Source organism: Mustela lutreola, chromosome 5, assembly GCF_030435805.1.
Source record: "Mustela lutreola isolate mMusLut2 chromosome 5, mMusLut2.pri, whole genome shotgun sequence".
Classification (NCBI taxonomy): Eukaryota; Metazoa; Chordata; class Mammalia; order Carnivora; family Mustelidae; genus Mustela; species Mustela lutreola.
The window spans coordinates 139,276,654-139,294,284 of NC_081294.1; the positions used below are offsets into that span (position 1 = coordinate 139,276,654).

Genomic DNA, 17,631 nt, shown 5'->3' on the forward strand with positions numbered 1-17,631 from the left:
CTCTATGTAGTAAAAGAGTCCATACAACTAAATAATGGAAGTAGAAGGAAGTTACTGACTAGATACCTTGAGCCCAAGCTACCTAGCCTGCCAGTCTACAAAAGCAGAGAGCTTTTCCCCTGTGAACACTGTCCAGTAGAAGGAAATAAATACTGATCGGTACTCTTTGTTTGAGCAAATGAAGGGGGACTTAGTAGGCAGATACAAAGCTCTCCAGGAGACAAAAGTTTCAAACATACAACTATGCGTTAGGCAGCTATTATGAGACATTGGTGGGGGTGGGACATGGCTTACATGGCTTAGGGAAAGGGGAGATAATCGACATAAACATACACATGCCCGTGCACGCACACATACACACACAAATACGCGTAAGACACAGATATTGACTACCCCTGGCTACTCTTTCTTGGGTATTGTGGAGCTGAGGTACAACCAGGCCAGCAACATCATGAAGGAGATATGCAGACCGCAGTTCTGGAAGCCCTGCATTTAAATTCGATAGAAATATCCAGATTTAGCATAGCGTCGGCTGTGGGGGAGGGGGGCGTCCTCCAGCCTTTGTCAATGTTATGGGATTCGTGGGCTCTCCAAAGTTCTCATGATACCAACACGAGGGAATGGATGCCCTGTTTGACTCTCCTAAGTTCTGGGGTTTTCCTCATTTCTGCTCCCACCTAAGTCCTTCTTTGTTCCTCTCCAGTTCTCCTTCCCTTCTCTCCCACTTCTACTCCGTTTTCTTTATCCCCAAGTCTCTGTTTCTCCTTCCTTCCTTCCTTCTTTCCTTCCTTCCTTCTTCTCTCCTTCTGTCTCTCCCACACTCTCCCTTCTCTCCTTACTTTCTCTCCCTCTCTCCTTCCTTCTATCCATTTTTTTAAAAGATTTTATTTATTTATTTGACACAGAGAGATCACAAGTAGGCAGAGAGGCAGGGAGAGAGAGAGGTGGAAACAGGTTCCCTGCTGAGCAGAAAGCCCGATGCGGGGCTCGATCCCAGGACCCTGAGATCATGACCTGAGCCGAAGGCAGCGGCTTAACCCACTGAGCCACCCAGGCGCCCCCTTCTATCCATTTTTGTATCTTCTTTTTTAGTCTCTAGTCTTCTTTCCAACATGTTACTCTGTATCGGTTTCTCTCTCAAAGACAACGGCGTTCAGGGGCTCCCACAAGCCATAAAGCACCTCTCACCCTTGCTGCAGAGGCTTGCAGGGAACAACGAGAATGCGATTTGAGGAGAGCCCATTCACAGACTACCTCGTACTCCCTGCTCACGCGTCTACCAGGCGAGCTAGTCACATGCCGTCATTTCAGGCAAAATTGTTTATACATCACATAATGCTAGTCTATGTTGTGTCTGTTAGAGCCCTGGCAAGGAGTCTGCCCTGGATTGGACAGTGGGGCCCAGGCACATGGTCAACACCAAACACGAGAAATCCATATTTGGGCACGAGTATGCCTTAAACACTAACAGGGTTTGGCACAACTGTGGCTCTGGAAATCCAGCCCACAGATCAAGTCACACATCAGGGAAAATCAAAACAGAATTAAGTTGGCCACTTTTTCTTCGCATAGACACGAGAGGCATTTTGAGTCAAGTCTGCACAACCTTGTTTTTCATGTTCAAGTCAGCCTTTTGGCATGGCCAAAGGTTATCAGTGCCCCATCTTATACGACTTTTTCCCATGCCCAGATGAAGAGGGCACAGATACAGGCCCGAAGTGCGGATTCAGAGGTAGCCCATGAGCCAATGGTACTTTCTCTCCTCAAGAGCCTTGAGATCACTGGATAAACATGCATCTGCCTAGGACAGCTTGCATATGTTCCCGCCTGGTGGATGGGATGAACAGGGTCAGGCCTGCGATCCTCGGAAGTGAAAGGACACAGCAGTAAATCTCTAAATGGAACACAGATTATTGGCTTCCCAGTATCCTTGACCTAGCCTTCCACAGACCCTGAAATTTGGAACCTTCTCACACTTATCCCTCATGATGCCTCTTTATATTCTCAAAGTCTCCATTGCACCGGTTAACTCTTTCTTCACCTACTTCTCTTTCCTTCCAGGTCTCAGCGGAGCTGGTCCTTTCTTGTTCACTTTGAGCATTTCGATCCCATGTCACGTGTGACTTCTAAATGAAAGCAATTTCGATCCCATGTCACGTGTGACTTCTAAATGAAAGCAATCGCTGTTCTCTAACTCTGCAGCATGGTATGCCTCCTTAAAGATGGTTGTCGCTTTCTACCGTGTGTCCAGTTGTAACCCGAGAGAATTCTGGTGTCACTAGAGGGAGTGCTAGACAAAAAGAATGGAAAATGCCAGGACCTGCTGGAGGCTTCAAAGGCTTCCATCCCAGAGGGAGAAGTTCGTGTTTCCTGATGCTCCGAATTCCCCCACCCCAGTCCAGCATCTGCTCTAAAACACACACTTCTTCCCTCTGAGCATTTTGGAAGGCGGAGGAGGAGATACCCATCTGGAGAGAAAAAGAGAACTACAGCAGCTCAAGAAAGCTCAGTCTAAGGGCTTGCCTAGGGCCCAACGTAGAAAACATAATGATCAAGCTCACCAGCGAAGGAGAGATATACAGATTTTAAATGAGACCAACATCACGCCTTCAGGCATTCCAGGCAACCTACAAGCTCAGGGCTGTGGCTCCCCAGTCACTAGCCACAGTCAGTATATCAGGGGTTTGGAATGAGACCCCTGGACTGGAAGAACAAACCTTGCTTACCCTCCCCAGAGATGGGGAATAATGCTGATGGACGCATCAAGTTCAAGACCTCTGTCTACCTACACCCACTCATACATCCTGTCAGTTGAACCCATTTCTTAATCTAGTGTTAAAAGTATACTTTGGAGGTGAGGGCAGGATGAAGGAAAGGAGTGATGCTTATGCAGGTCCCAGGAATAAAGGATTTGGTGACCTCTGTCCCAGGTTCCTGGGAGGTAGTCTCCAAACCTTTGAGATGTTCTGAGTCATGAGTGTCCGCGCTATTTGTGCATGTGCCCGCACCCCATTACATTCTGGTCTAGGCTGCCGATGGGCCTCAGCATGGGGCTGGCAATGCCAGAAAGACCACGTGGGGCTCGAAGCCTGTGATGTCATGCCCATCTATGGGGAAAGGGACTCAACACTGAGCAGAGTGAACAGTGGTTCCCTCAGTCACGTCTGTATTTTGGAACCCCATAAACACTCTGGATATCAAAGCTGAGGCAAACGTCCTTGGCTGTCACATATCCATGTGTCAGAGAACACAGGAACTTTACGTTTGGGAACCTCCCAGACCTCACTCTGTGTGTGTGTCTTACCTTCTGGCTGGTTCTGATTCATCTCCTTTTGCTAAAGAAAACCATAATCCCAAGTAAAGCACTTTCCTGAGTTCTGTGGGTCCTTCTAGCCAATGATCAAACCCGAGAGGGTAGGGGAAATTCTCAAATTTGTAGCCCATTGACCAAAAGTACAGATGGCCTGGGGACCTCGAGTTTGTGGCTAGTGTCTAAAGGGAGAGAGGTTTTGCAAGGGACGGTGTCCTCACCCCGAAAAGTCTAACTCTGGGTAGTTGGGTCAGGAGTCATTGCAGGGGTGGAGGAGATATCCACTGAAGATCTGTGACAGAAAGACACTATTCCTCAATCCAGAGACCTGAGTTCATTATAAAAGAATCAGGACCCAAATAAGAGCTCCATGCTTACGTATGCCAGAGTCAGGATGGTGTCCTAAACCGCCCTGGGGTTTGTTTAACAAGTGCAAAATCACGACGGAATTTGTTGAAAGAACTCAAGATTAATCTCATAACTAATTCTATGACTTTCACCAGTTTTCATGCAAGCCAAGTTTTGTAAAAAATCAAGGAGCGCCTGGGTGGCTCTGTCAGTTAAGCGTCTGCCTTCAGCTCAGGTCATGATCCCGAGGTCCTGTTCCAGCCCCATGTTGAGCTTCCTGCTCTGTGGGGAGTCTGCGTCTCCCTCTCCCTCTGCTGCTCCCCCTACCTGGGCTCACTCTGTCAAATAAATAAATCAAACCTTAAAAAAAATTAAAATAAAAACTCCTTCTATGTCTCAGTTAAGATGACAGTGGAAGGAAACACATCAACTACTAAGAGTAGAAGACTCAGAATTTTCCAAGATGTCTATCACTTTTTGCTTGCTGGTTTGTTGGCATTACGTTCTCCTTTAATAACCTATCCAGTAAGGTGAGTTGGTGGGAGGGGAGAGGAGAGAGGGCAGTGTCTGAGAGGAGGGTGTTTTCCAAAGGGTAAGAGAGGCACTGGGGCTCTTTTTCACACTACGTGTGCGTAACTCGCACAATAATGATCTTCTCCTTGGTGTCATTCTGGCCCTGTGATCTTGGGCAAGTCACGTCACATCAGTTTGACCATATGTGAAATCCAGGCTTAAACAAGATGACTGCTAATATTTCTCTCCACTCTAGAATTCTAAGTGCACATCTGAAGACGAAAGTTTATGTGCCCGTATCTCAAAACATCCACAGATGTTGGAGGTGAGGGAGAGGAGTCCCTGAATGGGTGAGCCCCCTCGCTAGGGGAATATTTGCATAAAGCTGATTTAGCAAGTGAAAAATGGGCTGTGACAGATTAATGCTGGGAGACTTGCTCTGCTCAGTATCTGGCCCACACAGCCCGGTCTGATCAGATCTTCAAAGTCATATGGTCCCTATTTGGTTTTTACAATAAATAACTTAGACTTATGAGTTAGACACCAATTAATGAAATCATCTAGCCCAGAGGAGAGCAATCCTCCGGGGCAATCATTTTGGAAGCACAGACTATCCACTAGGGTTGCCAGGTCTGGGGCTTTTGTTCTTGCTGGTGGTAGAAATGATAGGAGTCCTCTGGATTCCAGAAGATGTTTCCTCTAAAATATACCAATGGTTCTCGTGGAGGTCAGGGAGGGGTTGGCTCCCACGGACAAATGGCAAAAGGCAAGTCAACCTCCTGGTCAGAGGTTGAACTCAGGACTGAGTCATATTTGGGGTCAGTAAGTGAAGGACAGAAGACTTCCAATAAAACTACAATTACTTAAATTGTTGTTTACTTGCATCCTGACAGGAAGGACTCCAGGTAGAATTGTTCGGAAAGTCCTTAAGGCGGTATCTTGAGGCATCATATTTCTGGTTGACATAGAAGCCTACTGACATGTTCACATTCATTGAGAACCAAACCCACCATGGGTTCTCAATAAAATCAAGCGATCAATCAATTCTCCAGCCATAGAGAGGCTTCCTGTTCCAAACATATAGTCATGGAATGGAGCTTGGCCCAAGACTTCTCTTTCTTTTCCAAATGATGTGGCTCCAAACTCCAGGAAAAGTTCGGGGTGGGTTTTTTTTTTCTCCTTCACCCCATGGCAACTGATGGTATGATGCTTGGCAGCCTTGAAAACAGTGATTTCTAGATTAAGACACCAACACCATGAAGTTTTGCCATCCGTTGGTCAAACTTTCACAACTTAATGGAAAGAGAATCTTATAAATTATTGCCAAGCAGCTGATTGGTGGCTGTACCTTTTTTTGTTTTTTTTTTCCAGAAATGCTCTGAGTAAAAAATGATGTGATTTTGAAAATGGATATCTATTGTATGGAACTCTTTAGCACTGAGGGAGCTTGCTGGAAGACGGCCCTAAACTGTATTAATCTGTATCAATTTTGCATCCATCCGTATGCCTCAAAAATGACATCCTGCATTTTTTATTTAGTGATACACAGATCATAAATTTCATCTCTAAGTGTTGGGATATCTCCTTCCCAACATTAAAAATCCACTCTGAGGGTTGACAAGCCACTAACAGTGTGTAAACGCTGCCGTTGCGAAAGTGATTAGCGCCGAAGATTAATAACCATTTGGAGTCACCCCACTTCTCAACTTCCGAGACAGAGGTTTCACCAAATGTGAAATTCACTTCTGAGGGTTCCACTTGGTACACTGCGCTTTGAAATGATGCATGCTTTAATGATTCCTTGGGCACGTACTCCTTGTAAGACTGTTTCGGCTGTAACTTTATCGACCTTTTGATGGCCCATTTGTCTTTGGCTTTTGGAGAAGGGAACCAACGTTATGTGACCATATATGTTTTCTATTTAATAGCCATGTATCAACTCTCTATACACTTTTTACTGCGGCGGGATCATGATTTGATATATGAAGCAACGTTAGGTTTTTCCTTTGTGTGTGTGTATGTGTGCGTTTAGCACTGTGACCTTATGAGCATCTCCCGTTAGGACCATTAGCCATATGGTCTCCACTGGAGAGCAATTTCAGAGGGGATGGGGGAACAAAGGGGCAAAAGATGAGTTTTTAAATTCAAAAGCCGTTTATCCTTGAGTAGGACAGAAGCAGCGATGGGAATCGAACTGAACTAATCTCTCACCCCTAGCCAAAACAGTGATCCTTGGAGCTGTGAAAGAGAGCAAGCGAGCGAGCGAGAGAGAGCTGAGAAATTCATGAGTGGCCTTAAGATTGGGGGGGAGGGGTACTTTGCCCAGGCTGGGGGATGGGCAACAAAGTGTAGAGAACTGGGCCTGCTTCCCATCGTGAATACTGGGAGGTGGCCAAGCCCCACAGAATTCCTTTTGTCTCTGTGCCTCTGGAAAGCAAGCTAGATGCTGGTATAGCAGTCAGCAGGAAGGAGAGAGGGAAGAGAAATAAGCCTTCAGGAGGTTTTGAGGCCAGGGCAAATGAGCCCGTGCAGAAGGACGATGGCCAGGGACCTAGGGAGGCATCACTCATTGGCAGCTTGCAGAGGGGAAACCCAGCCAAGATTCAAGGCTCCTTAGCAGAAGCCAGACGATGTAGATACAACCCTTAAACAACTGACTCTCCCCTTAAAATTCCTGATCAAATGTCAGAATTGACTACACTGGTGTTTTGGCTGTCCAATAAAGAGGGAAACGAAATCCAAGGAACAGAGTCATCATTCTTGCAAGTTTGGAGCCTGAGAAAGACACCTTCTCCCTGAGTGCAGGTGAAACATATTTCTCCTCATTGTCTGCACACACAAAAAAGAGAGGTCAACTTCCCAAGGTCACAAATGAGAAGTTTGCTTGGTGAGTGGGAAGTCATCTGAGGGCTGCGGTAGCTGTGGAAATGGGGCGGGGAGCCATCTGGTCTTTCTGAGACTCTGTTTTCTCATCTGTAAAGTGGGGACAGCAACATTATCAATGATGACTTGCGCGTGGGGAAAGTCAAATAAGATAAAGCAATGAAGGTGCCTTTCAGACTGCAAAACTCTGTATAAATGTACCTATCTTAACTTTCTTTCTGAGCAACAGAAACATGGAGAAGTCAGTTCCAAAGGCAACAAGAGTACCCCGCAGATTGTGTGCAGGGCGTTCAAGTAGTCTGCCCTTAAGATCCAAGACGCGAAAGCTCACTTGAGATTTCAAACAGTCCCGCTCAGTTGGCACACTGGGAGAGTGACTGATAGTCTCTTTCTCAGCACTGTGACTTTGACCACATCTTTGTCCAGAGCATGTGGATGACGCAATCTCTCCCTACATACCTTCACCCAAAGTGCTGGTGGATGGAAGCCCCAGAAAGCTGTATCAGCCAAACACGGGCTCACCTTTCTTCCATGAGGCTTTTGACTCTGTCAAAAAGGTTTTGACTCTGTCTACCAAACGAGTTCTCCCTATCAGAGGAATGCCCACAACACCTGACAGCTCGTCTTATGCTTCCTCTCAAGGAAAGCAAATCAGATGCCAAGAAGTTATGAGGGGGCGCCTAGGTGTCTCAGTGTGTTTGAGCCTCTGCCTTCAGTTCAGGGTCCTGGGATCGAGCCCCGCATAGGGCTCAGCGGGGACCCTGCTCCCCCCTCTTGCCCGCCTGCTTCTCTGCCTCCTTGTGATCTTTGTTTGTCAAATAAATAAAATCTTAAAAAAAAAAAAAGAAGAAGCTACGAGATACTGCAAAGAAACGGGACCTTGAAAGCAGGACTGCGTGATGGATAAAACAAAGTCTGGGAATGGCAGTGTGAGCACAGAGGAATTATTCAGTCCTGGTACTGACACCCGCGGGGGTCCCCCCCCGCCACATGCCTGTGACACCGTGTTGCTGAACTTACAGTAGCTCGATGCATGTGCCCAGAGGGAGTCTGTCTGCTCGTTGAATTAGAAACATCATAAAAGTATTTCTTGTGTGTGCCATTTTTACCATAGGGTCTTGTGTTTTACTATATTAATGGAATTTTATCCATACATATTACTGTCCTTCCTACGTACATTACAAGGGGTTGTCAAGGATGATTAAGCTACACACATTTCTTGCCTCCAATGCTGACTTTGGAGTCAGATCTCCACATAAAGTGGAACTTCCTCACATATTTTAATAGTCAGCTCTTGTGGAACTGAACAAAATCTTAACTCGGAAAGACTCACGGAGTTCTCCATGGCAGGGTCATCTGACCCATATTTACCTACCTTTGGCGAGGTAAGTGGATTCCAGTTTTCTTTGGAAGTGAACATCCACACTAGATTTACAGACCCTCAGGTAAGATTTGTACCTCCTTGGCTAACCTAGTTATTTCACGTCCAGCTAGCCCAGTGCCAGGGCTACAACTGTATTTTCCAAACCCACAGGAACCTGGCTTCCAGAAGCACTGGCTTCGTAAGCAGAACAGAAAGTAAGGTGAGGAAGGCGTCACACGTATAACTGAGGGCTGACACGGGGCAGAGGAATTTGATTTGAAAATCAATACATTTCAAAGATTTTATTTATTCATTTATTTGAGAGAGAGAGAGAGAGAGCATGAGAGAGCAAGAGAGCACAAGCAGGGGGAGCAGTAAGCAGAGGGAGTGGGGAGAAGCAGGCTTCCTGCTGAGCAAGGAGCCCGATGTGGGGCTCGATCCCAAGACCCTGGGATCATGACCTGAGCTGAAAGCGGATGCTTAACCCACTGAGCCACCCAGGCGCCCCCAAAATCAATCCGTTTTAATCGCATCCCAAATGAGGGAGACAGACATGCCGTCCTTGAGAAGGGATCACGCATGCAGGAAATCGGAAAATAATCCTAAACGGCCTCTTTGCTTTGGCGAATGGTCTCCACAGATCTGAGTGAATTTTCTGGTGAGAAGAATTCCACAAGCCCAATGAGACAACCTTATTATTCCCATTTTCAATAGGTAACATTGTGATACGATCTGTTTCTCATACCTTTCAGACTGCTTACCACGAACAGTGGCAAATCCAGGAACTCGAGAGTGACCCTGACAGGTACTGCCGTCGCGGGAGAGACTCAAGACAACGGGTATCGCACCGTTTTCATTGCGATGGCAGACAGAGGAACCCCGTAGTACAAGAGAGGCAGGTGGGAAATTCCGGTGGCTCGTAGTGTTTATTGTGTTCACTCATGATGCCTTCATGCATGGCAAAACCAAGACCAGAAGCTTCTTCTCCAGAAATGCTGAGGCTAAGAGCTTTGCTGGCTACGGCCCCTGGGGGACAGATTTCTTGAGGTTATGTGCTCATTGCTTCCATCCTGATGAAGTTGTTGTTGTTTAAATATTTTATTTATTTATTTGACAGACAAAGATCACAAGTAGGCAGAGAAGCCAGCGGGGGGCGGGGGTGGGAAAGCAGGCTCACCGCCGAGTAGAAAGCCCGATGCGGGGCGCCTGGGTGGCTCAGTGGGTTAAGCCGCTGCCTTCGGCTCAGGTCATGATCTCAGGGTCCTGGGATCGAGTCCCGCATCAGGCTCTCCGCTCAGCAGGGAGCCTGCTTCCTCCTCTCTCTCTCTCTGCCTGCCTCTCTGCCTACTTGTAATCTCTGTCTGTCAAATAAATAAATAAAATCTTTAAAAAAAAAAAAAAAAAAAAAAAAAGAAAGCCCGATGCGGGGCTCGATCCCAGGACCCTGGGATCATGACCTGAGCTGAAGGCAGAGGCTTTAACCCACTGAGCCACCCAGGCGCCCCATCCTGATGAAGTTTTAAAAATAATTATTGAAAATGCAAGTTCCTGCATTCCTCTCTATGGAGCCACGGGTATTTAAAGGGACAAAGAGGAGGTCAGTGGGTGCCCCTAAGACCACATAATTTCCACTTCTAGCTGCTTTATGTATGAAGATTTTGTTTTAGGTTTCCATTTTTAAACAGTTCGACTGTTTTTTTTTTTTTAAGTTTAAAAGTATTGACCTAAACTGGAGTCCCAATTATTCATTTTTTTTCTTCTTTACTTGGACCTAAATAATAATTCCAGGCGATGAGTTTCCTAGGTGGGTAATGTGTACACTTAAAGAGGATAACCTTGACTCAACCTTCCACCGAAGCCTTTGACTTCATGGCATACAGTGGGGGTCTTGAATTACGAGTGAGCAAACCAGAAACACGTGTGGGAGCAGGCCTTCCTTCAGTGTCTGTCATTTCTCTGCTGACACGTCTCTCTCTGGCCAGATCCCGTGAACCGAGGACCTCCTGTTGGTCTTGTTGGTCTTCTGCATCCCTGTCTTTCCTTTATATGTTGGGGTTCTTCTGTGAAGGTAAATCCTGGTACAATGCAAAGTTTGCTGCCATCTTTTCTTCAACCCAAGAACTTCCCGGCCCTCCCTTCCTTTCTTGCTCGTCAGCCCAGCTGGTGGGAAACTCCCTTTGCAGCCCCGTTTGGATGACCAAGGAGAGATGGGAGATCCATCTTCCCAATTTTTCTAGCTAAAAGGATAAAGCTCAAACGTCCCTCCAAAGTCAGAGTCAAGTCTCATGATCGTGTATCTTCTCCAGCGGCAGAGAAGGACAAAGGTCTCCTGGTCGTTTCTTGCACTTTTGGCCTCCAGCCCCTAACGCGTAGCTCTTTGCACACGAGGACTCAGGTTCAAGGTGGAGACTGACTGTTCTGCCGAGTATCTCCATACGAGAAAATGGGATACGTGTTTGGAGGGCAGTTTCATTTCTCGGGAAGGAAAGGCTTTTTGGCATTTACCTTGGAGATAAGTCACTTACAAGATCTGCCCACTGGTCCTGCGTGAGAATGTTCTGGGCCTATTACCACGCACCTGGGAGAAGAGGCATATCTAACTCCCACCGCAGGTCACCCTGAAGAGGAAAATGTGGTCAGGCAGAGAAGGAGGAGCGTTTCTTATCACAGAGGCCCCTCTGATAGAAGTAAGCACACTTGACTGGTTGATGAACCCCGTGCCTCCCAGGGTCAGCCTCAGCACAAAGCAGCAGCGTTCCCGTTCTCGAGGACTCCGGCGTGGAGGAGTGGCTCTCCGACAGAGCCTCATGACATTGAAGCATATCATGTCCCAGTGAAGCATTCTTCATGGACTCTTCCAACCATGGCATTGCTGAGGGTCCCCAGCTCTACAAAGGCCACAAAAGACGGGGCTCTAGGGTAGCAAACCCCGAAGAGGGGGGGAACCCCCCCCAAAAAAAAAAAAGACCTCTGGGACCCAGGGTCCTGAGGCCAAGCTGTTTCCACCAGTCAGGTCAAAGCCAGAAGAAAGAGTTTGGTTGGATGTGGTGTTGAGTTTGTTGGCTTTTCAGGTTGACCCGCGGAACAAATAGGATACCCCAGCACGGGTTGGGATCTTGCAAGTTTGTAATCCACATAGAAGAAATGTGGTTATGTAAACGTTGCCAAGACTATAGGCCTTTTAAATTCCCAACTAAGAAGCCGGAGAAATTTATGGCAGTGTTGCTAGATGGGGAGCCGGGTAAACTCACAATGTTGATCTTAGGTCTGTTTAAATTTCTCTTGCCTTCTGGCACTTTAAGCAGTCGTGGAAAGAAATCATTTACTCATAGGTGCATTAAGCCTCTGGAAACACAGGGGTACCGGGGAAGAGCATTAGGAACGTAATTGATGTGGCACATGGGGTCCTGGCCCACGGAGGGCAGGATCTCCCTCCCACGCTGTGGCCGTTCGCGTCCTGGGGTGAGACAAACCCAACAGTACCTTGGTGCAATAAATAAGACGAATTCTATGAAGGCTCAGTTTTCCTACGAGGGAAGTCTTGGTAATTCACCGGCCCTCCTCTGAGCCCCCATAAAAGGACACACTGCTTGGAAAGGGAGCTAAGTCATCATATAAGGAAGATCTACATGACCTCAGAGCCTAAGGGCGTGAGTTGGTTTTTATTTTTTTTTTTTAAACACTGGTTTCCTCTGTTCCTCCGTCATGAGTTTGGAGTCTCTCTTCTGTTCTTTGTGTCTGTAATGATTGAAGGATGAGCAACCGGAGTCATGTAATTTCAGCTCCTTTTAGGGCTGGAGTTGGAGGAGAATGAGCGGAACCCTAAAGAGAAAAATCAGCATTTAGCACAGGATCAGGCCTTGATTTGCCCAGGGCCCATCTTTGCGGGAGACTCTAGGATTCGATCCACAGTGACTACTTTTCCGCAAAAGGCTGTGATTCTGTGGGCCTCCCGGGGGGTGGGGGGGGTCGGCGGGGGAGGGAGTGGCTGCGAGGCAGAACGCCACGGGACTTGCCACCTTGCCCGGGGCTGGGAAGTTGCGGTGCAGCAGTCCATTTTCACAGGCCAGATTACCTTGATTTAATATAAGATGAAATGCAATCTGATATGAGGGCTGGTAATGGACTAACAAATGACTCAAGTAAAAAGTCATTTTAATGTAAAGTCCTAGACATGATGTATAACCTTTCCCAGGACGCCTGCTAATTGTGCACCCCCCCCACCCCACCCCCTCCCACAAGGTTCGTGGCTAGAGGAATTTTCTAGATGTGACGCCCACCCCTTATCTACCCTGCTCCCGCCGTCTCCACTTTAGTGCTCGCTTGTGTGTAATCTGAGCATTTCAGACAGGGAAAACGTGCCGGAGTAGAGACTGGAGGAAACTCTGCCTTAAAAGAATTTATAATTTAACAACAAGTCAGGCTAGAATTTATTAGAATAACATATCCTAAGAATCTTCGAGATCCCAACTTCCATAATCAGTGACGTAGATCTTCAGAAGAAAAAGAAAAGAATGCCTCGGAATGTTTTCCAGGCTGAAGAAAGCTAACTTATGTAAAGTGTAGAGCGTTATTCAGAAATGTAGGGGATCGTGAAAGAAAGGAAGAAAAGAAGGAAGAAAGGAAGAGAGAGAAAGGAAGGAAACAAAACAAGGGTTTTGGTTTCTAATGTCCCTGCAGCAGGAATGACTTTCTTTTGTTTTCATTCGCTCATGTCTCTATCCTATACCCATTAAGTTCTTGGATCTGTGTATCTTTAGACACAGACGCTCAAATGCTTGTTTCCCTCAGGAAGTGACTCTCCTCTCGCCTTGTGAGGTCTTGGAACAAAAAGTAGTCAAGAAAGAAAAAAATGGCTGCTTCTCTGTCGGGGGGGGGGGGCGGGGGAGGAGAAAAAAATCACATTGCATCATGGAGCTCAAAAAAAAAAAAAAAAAAAGCGTAGTGGCTTTTCCGAGGGACGGGGCAGGGAGGGGGGCTGGGGGTGAAGACAGCCTTGGCGGGGCCGGGGAGAATCTCATTTCCTACACGTGTTTGTTCTTCTCCTCAGGGGAGTGCATGAAGCAACAGCCCCTGTCTGTTTGCAAGGGAACCACACCAACTCCAACGGCGTCAGACTGCGTAGAGCCTCTTGAATCCAAATGTGGAGGGTCTGGGTCTGTGAGGATTCCAAGTCTCTCTCTCTGGTCGAAATTCTTCACGTCATCCTTGGCGCTCACGACCACCAGCCTCTACTCCCACGCCCAGTATGAAGGCCTTTCTCAGGAATAAACAGAAACACTGCCCCCCGCCAAAACAAGTTTTACATGCAGACAGTTGATGGCTCACTCCCTTGAGGAAGGGGAATCAGGGTTTGGAAGGGCTCTGTTGATCTATAAATCATGGTCACTGTGTCCGCCCCTGCCGCTAGGATGTCCCAGGGTCCAGGGACCCTTTTGGAGCACAGACACCCCCGGAAGGGTCTCTTTTTGCTGGGTTCTTCATGAGACCTCAAAAGGTGGTATGCACATCAGACAACTGAGACCCTAAAGAGGGACTGGTGCCTTTGCTTGAGAGAAGGAATTTCTTAGTGATTCTGTTCCATCCTCTGTAATTTTTCTTACTCTTTGGAGGCAGATAACGGGTGGACAGGATTGGGGGGAGGGGGCAGAATCCATGTCCTACAAATGACTTAAAACCAAGAGCAAAGATGGTCCCCATCTACCCTTCTGAGATTTCTTCTCTTTTAAATAAAGGTAGTAATATCCACCTCCTAGCATCGCTGAGAGGACCCAGGGGGAGCAGCCCTGCATGGTGTGTGTTGCCCAGGCTCTTTGGGCCTCAGTTTCCCTGGCTGATAAAGACCATTCAAGGCCCTACCTTATAGGACTGTTCTGAGAATTCAGTGAGAAAAGACACACTCAGAAGAGGCGAGGATATACTAAGTGTTCAGTAAAAGTTCGCGATGATCACAACCCATGCCAAGCCCCTTGCAAGGCATCTAGGCTCTCAGTGAAAGCTAGTTTCCTTGCCCACAGTTCTGAGTCACCTGGGCCGGTACCAAATGAAGCCACATGAAATTTTTTTCTAAGAAAAAGACTTGCGATGCCAACCAGATCTGGGTCCAAATCCTGCTTTGTCCACTTACGACCACGTCATCCCAGACCATGTACTTTTTAGCGCTTTGGTTTTCCTATCTCTAAACCAGGCAACAAGGCTGACCTCACAAGATAGCTCTGAGGACAAAATCAGAGACTTGACAGAAGTCAGTGTTTCATCTGAGGGTGATACCTGGCTTGCAAGTGGTAAGATTCCAAAGACATAGGCTCAGTATTGACTGATGCGTAAGAATGTATTGTCCTCTAGCTCTGGGCAGAATTTCCAGGCTCAGCACTGAAGGTGCAAAGGTGCATCTCACACAGTCCTGCCTCAGGGAAACTTCGGGTCTAAGGAGGGAGACACATTAAGGAAACATCATTTTATTTCTGTGGAGCTCTTGGTATTACCAAAGTATATTCAGAAGGCCAGAGAAGACTCAAGAATGTATTGTTCCCTTTCCTGAAACTTTTCCTTCCAGCTCTTCAGACAAGTAATTCTGATTTTTCTTCAGCTTTCAGGCTGGACTTCACCTGGTCTGGGAAATGTCCCCAAACTCCATACCTTTACCCACCAGGAAGGCATCTGTTGTCTCCACTTTCTAACACTTGCCACAGAGATGAGGGCTTGTCTGTTACACTCCCTCCTACCTCAATCCACTAGCGTTTCCAGGGCTGTGTTCATTCACTTCCTTGGAAAATGCAGTATACCTCTTTCATAGAGGAGGAAGTGTTATGCCCCCCACAAAGCTGCTCATGGGTGGGGGGAGGAGTCAAGATGGTGGAGAAGTAGCAGGCTGAGACTACTTCAGCTAGCAGGAGATCAGCTAGATAGCTATCTAAAGATTGCAAACACCTTCAAACCCATCGGCAGATCGAAGAGAAAAAGAACAGCAATTCTAGAAACAGAAAAACAACCACTTTCTGAAAGTTTATCTAATATATATATTTTTTCTTTTTTATACTTTTCTTTATTCATTTTCTTTTTTTAATTCTTTTCTTTTTTTTTTTCTTTTTCTTTCTTTCTTTTTGAACCTCTTTTTATCCCCTTTCTCCCCCCTCACGATTTGGGATCTCTTCTGATTTGGTTAAAGCATATTTTCCTGGGGTTTTGCCACCCTTTTAGTATTTTACTTGCTCCTTCATATACTCTTAGCTGGACATAATGATAAGGTGGAAAAATTCACCACAAAAAAAAAAGAACAAGAGGCAGTACCGAAGGCTAGGGACCTAATCAATACAGACATTGGTAATATGTCAGATCTAGAGTTCAGAATGACCATTCTCAAGGTTCTAGCCGGGCTCGAAAAAGCTGCCCATGGGTGAAGGGACTGGTCATAATGAATCAAATATTCTAGGACATCCTGGGGGCCTCTGTGCCTGGCCTCTGGTCCAAAGGAGCAAGAGGGGATTCTGTGATCATTGACACAACCCACAAGTCAAGAATTACTTCACTATCTCAGAAATAAACCCTCATATAAATGGTCAAGTGATTTTCAGCAAAGGTCCCAAAGCCATTCCATGTGGAAGGGGACACTCTTTTCAACAAATAGTGCTGAGGAAACTGGATATCCATGTGCAAAGGAGTGAACTTGGACCCTGACCCCATACCATATAAAGAAACTCAATGGGGGGATCAAAGACAAGGGCACCTGGGTGGCACAGTCAGGGAAACCTCTGACTCTTGCCTTCAGCTCAGGTCATGATCTCAGGGTTTTGAGATCCAACCCTGTGTTGGGCTCTGCACTAAGCAGAGTCTGCTTGGGATTCTCTCTCCCTCTGGCCCCCTGCTCGTGCCCTCTCTCTCTCTCTCTCTCTTTATTTATTTATTTATTTAATTTATTTGACAGAGATCACAGGTAGGCAGAAAGGCAGGCAGAGAGAGAGGAAGGAAAGCAGGCTCCTTGCTGAGCAGAGAGCCCGATGCGGGGCTCGATCCCAGGACCCTGGGATCATGACCTGAGCCGAAAGCAGAGGCTTTAACCTACTGAGCCACCCAGGTGCCCCTCACTCTCTCTCTTTTTAAAAATAACCTTTAAAAACATGGACCAAAGATCTAAACATAAGAGCTACTGCTATGAAACTCTTAGAAGAAAACATAGGGGAAAGCTTCACGACATTACATTGGACAATGATTTCCTCAATGTGACACCCAAGATACAGGCAACAAAACGAAAGAATAGATACTTCGGGCTTTATAAAAATTTTAAAAATTTATACATCACAGGAAGCAGCAACCGAGTGAAAAGGCAACCCAAACAATGAGAGAAAATATGTGTCAATCACATATCTGATAAGGGGTTAATATCTAGAATATCCTAAACCCTAACAACTCCACAAGAAGAAAACTAACCCGGTTTAAAAATGGGCAAATGACTTGCATAGACATGTCTCCAAAGAAGATATCACACATGGCCAATAAGCACATGCGAAGGTGCTTTAAACCGCACTAACCAGCAGGGAAAAAAAAAATGCACATCAGAATTATCATGAGATACGACATCAGACCAGTAAGACAGCTATTATCAAAAAAGCAGAGGACAGCAAGCGTTGGAAAAGATGTGACAGCCTGTAACCTTTTCTGCTGGTGGTGGTACAAAGAGATGCCATCACGATGGAAAACATCATGACAATTCATCAACAATTAGAAACAGAATTGCCGGGGCACCTGGGTGGCTCAGTCATTAAGCATCTGCCTTCGGCTCAGGTCATGATCCCAGGGCCCTGGGATTGAGCCCCACATCAGGCTCCCTGCTTGGCTGGATGCCTGCTTCTCCCTCTCCCTCTTCCACTCCCCCTGCTTGTATTCCTTCTCTCTCTGTCTCTGTCAAATAAATAAATAAAATCTTTTTTTTTTAAGATTTTATTTATTTATTTGACAGAGAGAGATCACAAGCAGGCAGAGAGGCAGGCAGAGAGAGAGAGGGAAGCAGGCTCCCCGCCGAGCAGAGAGCCCGATGCGGGACTCGATCCCAGGACCCTGAGATCATGACCTGAGCCGAAGGCAGCGGCTTAACCCACTGAGCCACCCAGGCGCCCCAATAAATAAAATCTTAAAACAAAACAAAACAAAAAAACCCAAAACAGAATTGCCACATGATCTTGCATTCCACTTTTGAGTATGCACCCAGAGGAATTTG

General features: G+C 46.6%; 1 protein-coding gene across 1 annotated transcript in view; it reads right to left on the reverse strand.

The window, feature by feature from the left end:
- Window positions 1-11,397: 11,397 nt before the first annotated feature.
- The window catches only part of PRDM6 (PR/SET domain 6), a 122,190-nt gene continuing 115,956 nt past the window's right edge, over window positions 11,398-17,631 (reverse strand). The window contains exon 7 of the mRNA XM_059175742.1: window positions 11,398-12,239. Coding sequence (XP_059031725.1) covers window positions 12,206-12,239 — 34 coding nt within the window. The 3' untranslated portion in view covers window positions 11,398-12,205. The remainder of the gene's footprint in view (window positions 12,240-17,631) is intronic.